Source organism: Panthera uncia, assembly GCF_023721935.1.
Source record: "Panthera uncia isolate 11264 chromosome B3 unlocalized genomic scaffold, Puncia_PCG_1.0 HiC_scaffold_1, whole genome shotgun sequence".
Classification (NCBI taxonomy): Eukaryota; Metazoa; Chordata; class Mammalia; order Carnivora; family Felidae; genus Panthera; species Panthera uncia.
The window spans coordinates 106,593,991-106,610,840 of record NW_026057582.1 but is presented as its reverse complement, the minus strand read 5'-3'; the positions used below and the strand labels follow the sequence as shown (position 1 = coordinate 106,610,840).

The 16,850-nt window shown below is 43.0% G+C and overlaps 1 protein-coding gene across 2 annotated transcripts in view; it reads right to left on the bottom strand.

Annotated features, from left to right (window-relative positions):
* IQCH (IQ motif containing H) overlaps positions 1-16,850 on the bottom strand; it is a 209,745-nt gene that overhangs the window by 45,797 nt on the left and 147,098 nt on the right. For both annotated transcript variants that reach the window (XM_049613798.1, XM_049613799.1), the window contains 2 exons: positions 9,312-9,432; positions 4,864-5,150 (listed from right to left, as the gene is read on the bottom strand). In XM_049613798.1, the coding sequence (XP_049469755.1) occupies positions 4,864-5,150; positions 9,312-9,432 (408 nt within the window). The remainder of the gene's footprint in view (positions 1-4,863; positions 5,151-9,311; positions 9,433-16,850) is intronic.

Below are 16,850 nucleotides of genomic sequence, written 5' to 3'. Positions count from 1 at the left end.
GCTTCCTGTTTTCAAAGCCAGCAGAACCCTTGTGATTATATGGGCTACCTGCATAATCCAGGCTTATCTTGCCTTCTGAAGATCCTTAAATTAATCGAATAGTTGTGTTGCTGCATATGGGAACACTCACAGACTTCAAGGCTTAGGACACATTTGGGGGCCGTTACTCTGCCTGCCACACCCTCAATCCTCCAATCCAGAAATGATGACTTGAAACTTCTTAGTGTATTTTTTTAGGTTCTTTTTGCTCTGCATATATATGGTTTTTTTTCTTTTTATAAAATGGTTAGCATGTTACATATGTTGTTTTGTAATCTGCATTTTACCCTTCCAACTATTCTATGAAGTTTCATTTTACTATTTTCATAGCATTCAATTCTATTGCTCTGTCATAATTTGCCTAACAAATTCTCTATTATTGGAATTTAGGTTATTTGAAAATTTTTACTATCCTTAATAATGTTCTGATTGACATATGCTTACATAAACCTTTATGATTATCTCCTTGTGATATTTCTAAAAAGTAGATTACTCTTCTTAATATTAATTTTGAATATAAAAATAAGTACTATGAAAATATTGAAATACATAATTTTTGCATGGGAAGGTTTCTCAGAAGTCAGATAAGCTAACTTACTTCATAGCTGAGAAAACCGAGGATAAGAGAAAGAAAGCTATAAGCTCAAAGTAAAATACTAATTAAAAAAAAAAGAGCTATATTCAACTATTTGAAACTTGAGGATGACAAAGAACATTACAAATAAAACACAAATGACAACATTCAGTGTCCAAGTACAGGAGGGGCAGGAATGGGCACAGATGTGGTAGGTGAAGAAGACAGCAGGGTTGGTTGGGAGGCTGGTACACTGAACAAACAAATTGATTGAGCAAATAAGTACATATATTGAGGATAAAGAGACTCTGGTTTCTCACTGTTGGAGAAGGTATTTATATTTAAGTATGGAAAAGGGGAAGTCTAGAAAGAATCCTGAAGTGTTAGATTAGCAGGAACACATGGTTTTAAAATATATACACTGATGGGGCGCCTGGGTGGCTCAGTTGGTTAAGTGTCCGACTTTGGCTCAGATAATGATCTCACAGTTTGTGGGTTTGAGCTCCATATCAGGCTCTGTGCTGACAGCTCAGAGCCTGGAGCCTGCTTCGGATTCTGTGTCTCCCTCTCTCTTTGCCCCTCCCCTGCTCAAACTCTGTCTCTCTCTCTCTCAAAAATAAGTGAACATTAAAATAAATGAACATTAATATTTTTTAAATAAAATATATACAATGATAGGTATAGGAATAGTTATAGATGCATTCGTGTGTGTGTGTGTGTGTGTGTGTGTGTGTGTTACATATATAATACATATACTTCCAAGCTCTGTCCACTGAGAGAGACCAGAAGCATGGGACACTGCAGTAGCAATGAAAGCACGAAGAGCCCAGATCTTAATACTGTCTTCCACTAAAAGGACCCAAGGCTCTTGGGTTGATCCTAGGTCTGGAACAGGGAAATGTAAGAGGAACCTAGAATATCCCTTTGTGCTAGAAAGTTAGACAGTGCTCAAAGAATGATGGGCACATGTCAAAAGGACACAAGAGCCACTCTGAAGTTCTGCCAGGAGTGAAATCTGGGACAATTTGAGCATCAAAATGAGAAAAACATCAAAATGCAATTGACTGAAGAAAACAGAAACTCACAAATTCCAACTAGTATATATATATATATATATATATATATATATATATATATATGAATGAAAGATGCAGAAGGAAAAACTACTGTAGTAGGTTGCCAACTAATAAATATAGAAAGCATGATAGAAATAGAAAATTACCACTATCGCCATGATTGTGGGCTCAGGAGAAAGTTAGCAATGGTTTTTGAGTTTCGTGGGTGGAAATTTGATGATGTATAAAATATTGCTGAACTCTTGGAACACGTTTCTATAAGATATCACTAATCAATGACAAAGGAAAAAATAATGATTTTATGGTGGAAAACAAGGCTGGAAAAAAAGAAGGGAAAGCCACAAATGACAATAAATATGAGAACATATTTATAACCTATAACAACCAAGAGGTAAGAATTGCTTATGTACAAAGAGCTTCTACAAATCAATGATCATATTATAGTCCAATTTAAGTGGGTAAAAGATATGATAAGGCAAGTAAGACAAAATATATAAAGAGCCAGCAAACATGAAAAAATGTGCATCATCACTAAAAATCAAAGAAATGCTGAGGGACGAGGTAACATTTTTCCCCCTATTAGACTGGCAAAAATGAGGCATTGATAATATGTCAGTCTCTTCATTGGTACCACACAGCATGCCCACAGGAGAGAAATTAAGATGCTTTCTGGAGTGATGTTACTTGCAAAACGACTAGAGAGTATGTCAGTGATTTTGCCCCAAAATATTTTTATTTATATATATTATGTATAAAAATTTTATAAATTTATTTATAAAATTATATTTATTTCTGTGTTTATATTATTTATACTTTTATCATATATGTATACTTATATTTCATTATATATTGGTGTATATTATATTATTCTACTATATTACATACTGACCCACATACACACGCGCGCACAGAGCTAATATACTTCCCTTGCCAATGTAGAAACAGCCTTTGGTGTACTCACTGAGCACTTCCTCCAATGCTGTTCTGTTGAAAATCATAACACAAATGACCATATACTCAAGTATTAACAGGAAGAGACAATGAGGGGTCATAATGTGATCAAATCACAGAATCATCGGTTAATATTTACGTATCCATCAACTGATGCCCGAATTCATTCTCTAAAAACCTTGGCCACACATCTAGTGTCCTGCTGGAATTCCTCTGTTGTTCGTTCATTCTTTCAACACATACTGACTCAACACTTCCTTTGGGCCAGGGCAGAAACAGTGCTGAGAATTGAGTGGGGAGCAAAAACAGACATCATATATCTCTCCTCAAGGAGCTTACAGTCTACAGAGGGAGACAGGTGTAATCAGATAATCATATAAATAAGTTTAAAACTGTCACTAAGGCAAAGTGATGGGAAGGAGAGGTACTTGGTGATGTGAGAACTCAAAACAGGGGAATGTGACTTTGTCAGGGAGGTCAGGGAAGGCTTCCCTAAGAAAGTGTGGCTTCAGCTGAAATATTACGGATGGGAGGGGGGGATTAACAAGGTGAAAAAGAAGAGGCAAGAGCATTTCAGGCAGAGGGGCAGCACATGTAAAGGCCCTGTGGCAGGAGGTAGTATGATGAATAAGGGGGACTGAGAGAGACCAGTGTGGTTAGAAGAGAGAAAAAAGAGGGAGTTAGGCGAGAAAAGGCTGGCAGGACACATGGGACCAGCCAAGTGAAGGGTGGGACCGTAATCCCCAAAGCCTAGAAGGATAGTAAGCCCAGGGACAGGACCAGCTCTGTGTTTGAAGATCCCTTTCACTGTCATGCAATTTTCCCCATACCAAACTTGAATAAGTAGAAATCACAAGTCAGCAGTCCCCATAGTTCCATCCTCCTACCGCCCGAGGGATCACAGATTTAGTCCTTCTTTCTCATGACAAATATTTGGGGAGGGAAGTGTCCCCTGCTTCCCTGCCACCCCACTCTTTCACCAGAGGGCATTGCTTCTGTCCTCCATCCACCCCAGGTAGGTTCATAGATGCCCTTCAGTTTGTCCTTTTCTCTCTCAATGTGCGAGCCTGAGAAAGGAATGTGAAACCGATGGAGGGCCCAGGAAGGCAAATGGAAAATGATTATTGAGCAAGCTGAAAGCTGCCCAAAACATAAACTTTCGCTTTGAAACCATCATCTGACTGAAACGGAGAATCATAAAACCAAGAATAATGCCTATAAAACAACTAAAGTACGTTTACAATGTTGAATGGCCAGAGGATATCAAGAGAGGGAGGGCGGAGGCCATGTCACCCTGCAGACAGAGGTCTGGTCACCCAGCACTCACAGAGGAGGAACTAAACATTTTAAAAAATGAGTCTTGTGAAGTAGTAGTGGAAATAAACATTGTAATTGGGGGAGGGTGAGAAGAAAGCAAAAAAGGCTAAAGTTATTAGACTGTTCTACATCAGAGCCTCACCCGTGCATATGAAGAATGTTACAGATGAAACATTGAATGTATAAAACCATGTCATAGAATAATAATAACACTATATAGTGTGTCATAGTCTATAGAAAGCTTAAAAACATGCAAAATGAAACAGTAATTTATGGGTTCCTCCATGTGCTGTCAGAGTGTTAAGATACAGAAAGGCCTCAGAGCCCCAAATGTAAGCCTCTGGGAGGACAAGGGGCCATGTCAGGAGGGTTGGCAAGGAATGCCAGGACTGGAGATGGGACTGGTACCACTTTATTTCTTAAGCTGAGTGGGGGCATGTGATGTTCATTATCATTAAGGCCTTTGTATATTGATGACATATGGCCCAGTACATTTTTTTAGAAGAAAAATTGACAACCTGAGTTGCTGGTGAACTACTGATAAGGAGAGGAATGGAAACAAGGACTCTGAACTCCTTTCTAGGTATTGACGTTCTATTTAAGCACAAGTCTTAGACAAATTCAATCCCTGGATGGCACAAGATAGACTCATGATAAGACACTATTGGGCAGAATTGAGGCCCCATCGACAGAGCTAAGGGGGATGAGATGCAGTCATTGAAACTCCAGCTGTACCTGAACAAGAAGACCTTAGGCACAGGTCCCATAAATGCTGAATTTACAGGGTCAGCTCATGCAAGGGGCACTGAATCTGAGAAACTCCCCGATATTCCCTGTTGCTGTTGCTTAGGCGCAGGTGGTATGGAGTGTTTACATATTTTAGTATTTCACGTGGCATCAACTTACCTGCTGTTCCATGGTGCTTGCATCGATAAATGTCACCAGGTCTATAGAAAAGTAACCAACCACGTCTCTCATTTTACAAGCGTTTCCAATTTTGAGGCACAAAGAACTGAGAACTTGGGGATCCACCGAGGTCTGAGGCATGGTGGTACCAGAATTGATGAAGGGGCCTTCTGCATGAATCTGGTCCCCCGTTGACAACACTCTGATTTCTCCATTGGGCTCTATCAGCATGTCGACTGTCAGGTTGGTGACGCTTTCTGCAGGTGGATACGCTTCCACCACGCCTCCTGGTGGGAAAAACATGGAGTAGGTGAAAAGACGTTCTCGTGTGGATTGTGTCCACTTAGCACAGGAGGAAAAAGCCCAGGCTTTGGCAGATGGACTGGGGCTCAGATCCTGCATCTGCCATGTCTTGTGAACTTTGGGCAAGAAGTTTCAATTCTCTGAACTTCCTTTTCCTCATCTACAAAATGGACATAATATAACCTACCTCACCAGATTGTTGTGAATCTTAGAGATACTGTATCTATAGTATTTAGCCCAGTCCTTGGCATATACTAGGACTCAATGAATGTTAGTTTTCATTCACCATAAAGACACCATAAGATCATCAAGGCTTTGCCTATTGGTAACCTAACAACTATAGGCAAATACCTCAGGGGGAATTAACTGCCCATGGTCTGCAGTTTATACCTTGATGACAAGTGCCTTCTCTGTTTCAACATCGCTGCTTTTTGAAGTTTTGATGCATTAGGATTTTTATCAGGAATGAGAGAACACTGACTATTATGTCAAAGGATTCCTATGCAAAGCCAATTATAAAGCATTATTTTAAAACAACATTATTTTTGAGAGAATGAGAAAGAGACAGAGCATGAGCAGGGGACAGGCAGAGAGAGATGGAGACACAGAATCCGAAGCAAGCTGTCAGCACAGAGCCCGATGCAGGGCTTGAACTCATGAACCATGAGATCATGACCTGAGCCGAAGTTGGACGCTTAATCGACTGAGCCACCCAGGTGCCCCAGTATTTTTTTTTTTAAAGATAGAGTCAGGAGATGCTACCTTTCTTGAGGAAGTATCCTTACTAATAATGACAGCTTTATAATTTATCATACTTTACCTTTTGCTCTGAATAACAGAAACCACAGAGAGAAACCTGATGCTCAGCCACAGCAACAATATGAGCCCTGGCTAAGTTTGTGAGTTAGTTTAGTGGCATCCACAAAACTTACATGGCCGTGATATTTTGTTCTTAGGCCTAACATAAGTCTTACATACATACATACATACATACATACATACATACATAAATATATCTTTCATAGAAAAAAAATTAGTATTATTTATAAAGAATAAGATAGCATAATTTAAAATGTTTTAAATGTTTATTTTTGAGAGAGAGAAAGAGAGTGAGAGAGTGTGAGTGGGGAAGGGACATAGAGAGAGGGAGACACAGAATCTGAAGCAGGCTCCAGGCTCTGAGCTGTCAGCACAGAGCCCAATGCGGGGCTCAAACCCACTAGCTGTGAGATCATGACCTGAGCTGAAGGAAGTCAGACGCTTAACCAACTGAGCCACCCAGGCGCCCCCTCCCCCCTTTTTTAAGATAGCATAATTTAAAAGTAAAAACAACTAAGCGTTCTCTAGACAGGGCAGCCTCTGGATCCCAACAGTATTAAGATAAACTTGGTGCGTATTTCACAAGTTTGCTAGGAGGTGACCTCTGCCCGCAGGCTTTGAACAGCATATGTGGTTAAATCCCGAGATTTTAGCATTTCTCAAATGCAGACATCTGTTACTTTATATAAAAGGCACTTTCCTTAAATGTCTGTAAGTTTGTTTGGAGCTGGCCCTAAAGAAAGCTGAGTTTTGGAAGGAAAACATTTATCTATTTAGTTAGTATGAGATGTGCTTTTCTCTAAATGGGACCTACTAGTGTGTGCTGTACCTAAATACAAGTTGTTGGGGGAATTAGCAAGGTAAGTGCAACAAAAGAACAACAAAATCCACAAAAACAAACAAAAACACTGACTGAGTCTCTCTGATTGAGTTAACTTTGTGGCTTTATCTGTCACCTATATTTTGAAAGCAAGTGCTTCAGTGGAAACACATTATCCTTTATACTTACAAGATTACTTTAGTTTTTTTACTCCAAAGAAGCTCATTTGTACCTTCTTCTCAGCATTATGACCAGAATCTTTTCACTGTTAACTGTTTTCCTTTCAAAGCAATTAATTCCTCTTTTTAAAAAAATATATTGCCTTTGATGATAATCCTGTGACAATGTAGACGTTGAATCTGTGGCACATTTTGTGACCAGAAGCACACTTGAGAGAGCAGAAATGAAATGAAACAGGCAATAATGGAAGGTGGTAAGAGATGTGGCCTTAGAATCAAGAAGCCGGGGGGGGGGGGGGGGGGGACGGCCGACTTTGGTCAGTAAACATTTCTGCAGGCCTGCTGTATGCACTGGGTTCAGAGCCAGTTAGAGATTTGGAAACACATGGCATACTAGAACTGGATTTTTGAGACGTGCTAAAATTGTAGGCTCTACCTGTGTTTCCCACTCGCCACATATTTGCTGTGTGACTTCCTAGCTTTGAGGCTGTTTCTCATCTATAAAATTAGCTTAGTAAAGTTTGTTCTGCTTCCCATAAATGGGCACTGTGTTTACAACGTTGCTGGAAGAAAGGATGGAGATGAATAGGAAGTTGAGGACAGCCTGAGCTTGTGGTTATACAGCTCAGGTGAGGCAGTGGCTGGGAAAACCCTTTCTAAGCTACAAAGCTCCCATGAAAAGAGATAGATCAGAGGAGGGTTTGCAGGCTGACCTTGGAAGATTTGGAAACTTCCTAAGTCCTATCCTGGATGGACCTGGAGATCCTCATGGTCCTCCCCTCCTAACTTAAAAAGAACCCCTTATTCTTGTCTATTTTTGTTGTAGGGACCTTGTTCTTTCCCATTTATGCATATGGGGTTAACTCTTTCCTTTTTACTCTTCTGTCGGTGGGTGCATGTGGAAATTGGTAGAATCACAGAAGTTTAGATCTGAGAGGACACTGGAGAGCGTGTGTCATCTCCCCTCTCCCCGCACCCGTGAAGAACCCCCTTTTCAGCATGCTTGTCAGACGGCTGACCATCCGACCCCTTGCTTAAATAATTCATGAACAGAGTGTTCACTACTCCCTCCCAGTCCACACTGCCTGCCCAATGTATTCCAACAGGCCACACGTCTATCTTTTCTGGTGCTCTCTCATTCACCGAGCTAGAATGTGTTCCTTGATAAATGTACCCGCTGGATCCCACCAAGACACCTGGAACAACACAGTGGTAGCCGCTTACTGGCTCTGCCATGTATTCACAGAGTGATTTGGAGCAAGTTACTTATTAATCTTTTGTACCTCAGTTTCCCCTTCTAGAAAACAAGGGTGATAATGTACCCACCTCGTAGAATTGTTAGGGGGATTTAATATGCATATGACTAGAATAGCATCTGGCACATAATAAGCACTCTCTGGCCCTCGTTATCTTATTTCTGCTGTGCAATATCACCGTTGTGCTGGTGCTGCTGCTATCTGACCTCACATTATTATATTATTATATATTAATGTTAATATAAAAAGTTCTATTATCACCTGACAGTAGAGATTAGAGTGTTAAATATATCTTCTGTGGCCTGTTATCCTAGCCTTCTTGCATCATTCATGTGGGTAAGCAGGTAAGAATGTCTGCCTTACACTGTAATCTGTTAAGAGTGGGGGGCGTTACATGGGCGTGTGGCCACTCCCATAGGGACCTCTGCAACTGCGGACAAGCATCATTCAGTCCGTTCATCCCCCTATCCACAGACTTCCTGGTGTCCTTAGAGAATAAGGATGAATTAGGAGGAGGAGGAAAGGACACTGGAGGATACTTATTTAGAAATCGTGCCTTCAGAACTGCAGGGGGGGACCATTTCTTCCCTCCCACAAAAAGGAAGGGGAAACTAACACTCAAGTCCCATCTTGAGTCAGGCTGCACGGTAAAGACGTTCACATCTGTATTCCATTGAACCCTCCAAGCAACCCCATGAGGTAGGTAGGGGAGAAAACTGAGCCTCCGGGGGTTTTAGAACCTTGCTCAAGGTCATGGATGAGATCCATAACCAGGTCATCCACCTCCAAAGCCCACCTGTCAGGGGAAGTCTGAGGTGCAAAAACAGGGCCGAATCTTGAGCTACGCCTGCCACACTTGGTGTGCTCAGCTCCTATTTATGTAAGAGGCTGAGTGCACAATAAATATTTAGGCAAAGTTTATAAGAAAAAAAAAAAGTCTCCTTGTAGGAGCACTTAACCTAAACCAGTACAAGAGATGCGAGGTATTTAAATTGGTGCGAGGTTGACCCAAAACTAGAATTCAAGGTTGTGTAGACCAGTCCTCAATAGAAACTTTACAGTCTTATTTACCTTGACTGAGAAATGTTTGGAGGAATTTCCTCCACGTCGGGAACCGTTTCTCATTGACTGGCTGTGCGTGCTGTGCTAAAATGCCCGCCAGCTCCTCGGAGATCTTCACCAAAGCTGGCTCCTGCAGAAACAAATTAAATAGAACCACAAGCAATTTTACTACAGAAATGAAAACTGCTTGTGGAGTGATTAAAAACCAGGCCTCCAACAGGCAAAAAAATGTGGTTACTGTTTACCCAGAGTCAGAAAGCCATTTTGAAATTTTTCTCTGTTTTTCCAGCCATTTCCGTTTTCGCATTTCAAAGTGATTTGGCCCCTAAATATTGCTGTTAATTCTGCCTCTTGTCTCCAAAGGGCGGCCTTGTGTCCAGACATCAGGAAATCCGGCCGCAGACGCACTGTAGGCTGCCCAGCTAGCTGAGTGTCCTTGGCCAATGTGCCACTTCACTATGGGCCTCAGTTTCCCTTTATGTAAATGGGGGGGTTAATGACCTAGTCCCTAGGATCCTTCAGACCCGAATGTTTGTTGTTCTATTACCCTAATAGGACTGGCCCTGGGAGAAATTATGGAGTTGGCAGGGTCTTTCTTTGGCACCTCTATCTCTTTAAGCTGTGCTCTTTCCCCCTTTTTGGGAGGCCTCCACATCCCACAGCTGTGGGAGCAAAGCCTTAAACTTAGGGCTGATACTGAAGAGGTGGGATTTTAGATGGGAGCAGGTTGTAAGAGTGAGGTGGGGAGGGGTGCTGGGATTCCCCACAAGGTCAAAGCCTCATCTGACTAGACACGAGATGGGCCCCCTACCATCATCAAACAGCCTGAACCACAGAGCCTCCTGTCAAAATGAAAACAGGTGGAAATTCCTTAAAGAATAAGATGACTGCCTTTTTGATATAAAGAGCCTCAGGTTGCCAGGACCATTTTTTTTTTCTGGATAGTCTGGGACTATCTAACAATTTTCAAATAGAGCCCCACCTCTTCAGACTTTATTTCTGGCAGAAGTTGAGCAGGGCACTAGATACAAAGCCATTTGATGGGCATTATTCATATTCAAAATATGGGACACTGACAAGAAAAACTTGGGCTTGCTTTGGGTTGCTGGGGACCTTCTAGATATATGTATGAGTGCTCAGCAGTTTGAAAGAATAAGAAAAGAATCTGCTGTTTTGGTGAGCGGCGTCGAGAGGAATCTTAGAAATAACCTGTATACTCGTTTATTTCCAATTTCCCTGACATTCAAAAGTGATTGTCCTGCCCACCACCCCCTTTCACCCCCACCAGCTCCTTGGGATATCTGTTTCATTCTGGGTCCAGTGCCCTCTAAAAATCTATAATAGAAGATAAATATCTAAGAATATACTCTAGACGGGTACAAATAATCTGAATAATTTCTGAAATATCCAGGAAATCCTGGTGGGAGAGTTCCATTAGTTAGTTTAGTAAGCAATGGACACACAAAACAAAAATGCCTTGAGAAAGGGAGAGTGCCTGGCCTGTGCTCGTTCAGGATGAATCACTGTGCAGCAGCTGGAGGTCTGTTCAGAAGGGTTGGGGAAGCTGGCTGAGGCCCGGAGCCTTTGCCTGGGAGGTGGAAGCAGGGAAATCGTTGTCAAATTGTTGCCTCCCACATCCTGCACAGTGTACACATTTCTTCTGCTCTTTCCTGGCCATCGCCTCGGGTCTCCAAAGCCCTGCATCTAAATCATAAACAAGCATACACAACGTGCAGTTCCAATAACTTGGCCTTCTGCCTTGCTCCTTGGAACACCATCCTCCAAACCCACCTTTATTTTTTGTTTTATACTTGTTTCAGTTAAAAGCATTCTACTGTATCGAAGAAGACCAATTGTCTGTGATTCATGAGGTGCCCCAAAGCTGGGACACTGAAGCAGGGCTGTCGATTCCCACCCTGCTCGGGGTCAAGGAGGGAAGTTTTGCAGGCCAGGCTGTCCCCCGGGGACAGTAGAGACTTCTTTCTATGCTGCCATGATTAAAGGGCTTTTCCTGCCCTGCTTCTGAAAAGCATTAAACCATCTACCCAGTGATCTGCTGTGTGGCCATTCACATCAAGTCAGTCTAAAGAGAAATAATTCATCTATTCATTCACTCATGCATATATCAATAAACTACAGGTATGAGGAGTATCAAAATGATGGGGACAGACAGTATAATGGTGCCCATCCGGGACTAGGGGTCGGGGGAATGGGGAGCCGGTGTTGTGTGGCTACAGAGATCCGGTTTTACGTGATGAAAGGAGTTAGGGAGATGGATGGTGGTGATGGCTGCTCAGTGTTGTGGACATGTTTACCGCCACTAGACTGTTCACTTAAAAATGGTTAAGACAGGGGCTCCTGGGTGGCTCAGTCAGTTAAGCATCCAACTTTGGCTCAGGTCATCATGATCTCACGGTTCATGAGTCTGAGCCCTGTGTTGGGCTCTGTGCTGACAGCTCCAAGCCTGGAGCCTGCTTTGGATTCTGTGTCTCCCTCTCTCTGCCCCTCCTCCACTTGCACTCTGTTTGTCTCTCTCTCAAAATATAAAATAAACATTAAAAATTTTTGTTTTTAATTAAAAGAACGGTTTAGACAGTAAATTTTATGTTATATGCATTTACCACAATAAAAGTAATTGGGGGAAAAATGACAAAGTGTCAGGCCTTCCTTGTAGGTAGCTGAACTGGGGGAAAAGAGTTTGCGTGTTTCAGGGGAGAGGTGGAGATGGAGAGGAGGCGGTGAAGGAACAGGTGGAAGCCTTGCTACCTAAATCTTGAAACTAGATCTCCATCAACTTGAGGATCAAGTTGAAACTCCCCAGACAATGCATGAAGAGGGGCCTCTGTGACTGAGCCTGTGATTCCTCATGTAGCCTCAGGTCTCCCTTCTCCAGCTCCCAGCCTCGCCCCACACTCCCCTGGCTCAGCCTCTTTCCTCAGCCTGCCTTCCTTCACTTCCTCCCCTGGCCGACTCCTCGTCCTGAGTTAGTTCTGGTCACACCTCTTCCCGGAAGCCTTCTCTATCACTAGTTGGGTATCCTTTCTCTGTGCTCTCCAGCTCCATGGGGGCTCCCTCACAGTGTGGCCAGTGGCTTCGAGCTCATTTGCCCCAGTGCTCTGCACAGGGAACCCTAAATGTGGAATGAATCATGGCAGTGGTAAACACAGACCCAGCCCCGAACAGCTGAAGTTACAGAATAGGGGAAAATGTGGAACCTCTCCACAGGCTCCCTCCTTGCTGCCCAGGAACCACCTGGGGGGATGACCACTTAAGAACCACCAATTCTTCCTGGGTGGATTTTATGGGATTCCCTGCCTCTGAGGGGCATTGGGAAGACAAATGAGGTGACATTTACCAAGCGCCACTTCAGATGCAACATGCTATGTGAGGGCCAGTAATTAACTTGTAAGGCTGTGGCCTGTGTGAGGCATCTGGACACCGTGCCAAGCTGCCGCCACTGCCTCTGCTCGCACAGCCAGCCATTCTGCCCGCGCGGCAGCATTTCTGCTGTGCACAAAGCCACAGCAAGGGGGTAAATTTCCTAGAGGAAAGTCTGCTGCAGGAATCTGGAGGATGAATCGTGTCCCGTCAAGAGAAGTACACAGCTGAAGGCACTGGTGGGGTGATGTTCACTAGGGGACAGTGAGGCACATGGAGGCAGCCGGGGGCCATGATTAGCTCTCTAAGAAAACGGTATGGGTTGGAATAATGGGGTGAGGGTATTAACTATTCCATTCATTTATCTTGAAAGCCTCTGATGGGAAATATGAGGATTATACTAAGAATGGCCTTAGTACTAACAAAAAGAGAAGTGTCCCCCTCACCCCTACCAACCTGAACCAAATCATACAAAACCACCAAGACCTGTAGCTCCTAGATTCGAGAAAAGCCAGCAAACTGACGTTCCATATAAAAGCACCCCTGTTACTGGGTGATTTTTAACATGTGACTACAGACAGAAAACAATGGAGGTTGTGGAAATGAATGCTAGTTTGCTTTCTTTGCCCCCTTCTCATCCTCCCAAATTGTGTGTGTGTGTGTGTACACATATGCAAAATGTCTGTTATAGGCCAGCAACTGGGGGTGGGTGTCTTGTCTTCTCTATCCTACAAAATCCTACAAGCTTATGAAATGAGTACTTAGAAGGTTTCACCTCAGTAAGTCATATCAAGGTAGTGGACTACCCCAGTCTATTTCAGAGATCCCAGGACCCACACGGAGTAGATCATTTACAGCTAACGACTCTGGGGGTGTGGAAAGGAAAGTACGTATCTTGTGGGTGATAAGTAGATGTTAGAAAAATTCACTTTACTCTTTGAAAAAAAAAAGTCAGAATTCCAGATTTTCCTTCCATCGTGAGTGCACTGGGTCTGCCAACACACATTAGCTGTTGGCCTTTGTGGAGCTGATATAGCTCTAGAGCAATTCCCATCCAGGAGAAACTTCAGCCCCATCTTTGCCATTGCACAGGCTTGTCACCCTTTCTCCAGCACCCACATTTACGCTCAGTGTGCGTTGATAATCATCAGGACCTTGGAAGGTTCCAGGATACCTGAGTAGCATAGGGCACAGGGCCTCAATCTGCCAGACCAGTGCATCCTAGAGAATCTTGTCTATCAAGCATAGGCATTGCCTCTCAGCTCACTCTCTATTTCTATCAAGACAGTGTACATTTGAAGGAAGAGATATTTGACTGAAGGAAATTCATGATCTCTCAGGGGAAGCTTCTGGCATATCCAATTTAATACTGCCCTCAATGACTAAAGCTACTTCAAACTCTAGAGAGTTAACTTTCCCAGGTAAATTGTGTGTGTGTGTGTGTGTGTGTGTGTGTGTGTGTGTGTCTGTGTGTGTGTGTTTATTGGTGAGGGTGGGAAAGGAGAAAGAAGGAATACAAATTAGAATGTACTAAATATCAATCCCACCAAAACTCATTTTATTTTAGAAGCTTCTTTGCTAGACCTGCAGTGGTAAGTTAGGTAAAATAACTTCTTGGCTAATCACCTCCAATCTCTCACGTCTCACATTGTTTGTGGTGTTCAAAGGAGAAACCAAGGGACCTAGCTAGATTGTTCTTCTTTATAAAGATTTCCGATGTGGAATGGAGGGTGGTATAAGGTCAAAAGGGCAGAGCAATGACCTAAAAAACTAAGCAGGATTGTCAGTGTTGAGAGGGACCATATGGACCATCCTCATGGTTAAATGAGTTAAATGCCTCATTCGCAGAAGAGGGGATGGGACTCCTGTGCTCATGTAGGCACTCTCTGGCTGCCTCTGACTCTTGGGTGAGTCCCCTTCACCAGCCCTCCTGCCTCTTTCAGGGGGTAAAGTGTGGGGCACTGTGAAAGATGCTCAGGATTTGAATTGGCTAGTGGCACAGAGATGGGGAGAAGGGAGGGATTCCAAATTTGAGGGTGAATTTAGAAAGGTTGCTTTGCTGGGCTCAGGATGCATTTTATCACTGTAGTCACCGTTTAGGTAAAATAATTGCTCTCACTTATTGAACGCTTACCATGTGGCAGGCCTGTGCCAGAGATTTTTTTTTATATTTATTATCTCAAAGCCACTCTCTGAGTAGATATTATCATTCCCAGTTCCCGTCACACAGCCATGAAGTGGCACACTGGGATTCAAATCCAGTTGCTACCAGTATGCCGTAGTTCGATGGGATCTGTTTCTGAAACTGCCATCAGTGGGTATAAATGGTCAATCTGGGTCAGATGAGATCATCCACATGTGATGCTGAGTCTGTGCCGTCAGATTTATGAAAGAGTGGTCGAGTGGACATCTGTTGTTGGCTGCCCAGCATCTTTGTCCCCCTGTTCAGGGTCACGATGTCCCAAACTTCCTCTTAGGAACTTCCGCGATTGACAGTGACTCACCCTCGACTCCAGTTTTCTTTCCTCCTATTGTCTTGACCAAGGGGAAGCTCCAGGAGCCCCTGGCAGCCATCTTGGAGCGCTGTGGACAGCCAGCCTTAGGGTGGAACAGACATTATGTGCCAGGAGGAGGGGTGGGGGGTAATGGCGTCGTTAGCGGTGTTGCGCTGCTGGATTAAGCCTTGTCCAAAGTCAGACTAATCCTTGGATTTTCAGTTGGCTGAGATAATCAAGCCATTTTGAGTCAGATTTTCTGTTAATTGAAGTTTAAACATTTTAAGCAGACACACGTGGGCGGGCCAAACCACGTACCCACAATCCGTGCTGGAAGCTTTAAGCCAGCAAACGTTCTGATCATCTGTGCGTTGGTTACTCTCATTCTGCAGTCGGTAGTGAAGTTTTCACTCATTTCTCTCCATTAAGATCATTAGGAGCAGTCCCTCTTTAGCGTGCAAAAATATGCTGAGAAGATGAAGAAAAAATGAAAACGTCTCCGGCAAGTCATAAACTACTTCCCACACCTACTTAAAGTTTAAGGACTGCTTTAATACTCCATGTTTAATTGTTAATTGAGAATTTAAAAATCAAAAATGCCAACTTTGCCTTCGATGAGATGGAAAATTATGCTGCTGTAGAAGGTAACATAATGTAAAACAGCCAACATTACCAAGGCACACAAATGTTTTTGGTATGTAAAATTGCTTTGTAAAATATTTGCTCCATCTGCTGAAAGCGGCAAAGACAATTTTCCCTTGATAGCTAATGGCCCATTTCGGCTGTGTGGCAAGTGATTCGCTGCGGTGGCGGCTCTCATTAAACAGAATGGTGAAAATACGGTATATAATTCCATACTTATGTAGCATTATCCACTCGCTGCTTCTCGAGGAGTCTGTCCCTCATTATCTAGGCCTCCACCTTGTACCAACATGCAGGCCTAGCAGTTGATTTGACTTGAGAAGCGTTTTGTCCAACTGAGGCACATATGCTGTGCCTCCATTCCAAAGCTCGGCACAACTGCTTCGCCCCCGACCAGAGACACTGGAGAGGTTCGTTCCCTTTCAACTTTGCAGCACCGAAACTGCTGTTTCTTTTCCCCCTCCTCACAGGGGGCCGTGGTTTTCTTTCTGGGCACACCCTGTTGCGCTGCATGCTGGGGTTTCAATACATAAAGATTAAGCGTTTCTTGAAATTCTTAATTGAACTCCCGCACATACACAAAAGCAGGAAACGTGTCCCCCCAGGGCCAAAACTGCTGTCACGAAAGCCCCACAAACACTGCCCTTGGTTGGTTCCTGGTGCACGTGGCAGTCTGTGATCTCTGTCTTCAAAGGAGTTGTTTACACTACACCCCGAATTCCTTCAACATCTGCTAGAGGAACAATTAAAAATAAATAATCCAGGGTGGTTTAAAAAAAGAAGAATATGTTCATGGTTTAGGAATAATATTGAAAAGTAGTTACAGCTGCAAGTGGCAGATTTTTTAAAAATATTTTTAATGTTGGAAAATGGGTTTGAAGGGAATTGTACGAACTATGAATGACATCAAATAAACACAGATGACAGTTTTAAAGATTATGCAGTCTTTTAAGGCAGAAACCAGGCCGTTTAAAAATCAACTGTAAGGTGGAAGTAGCCATAATTATTATTACTGGTAATATATTGGTAATAG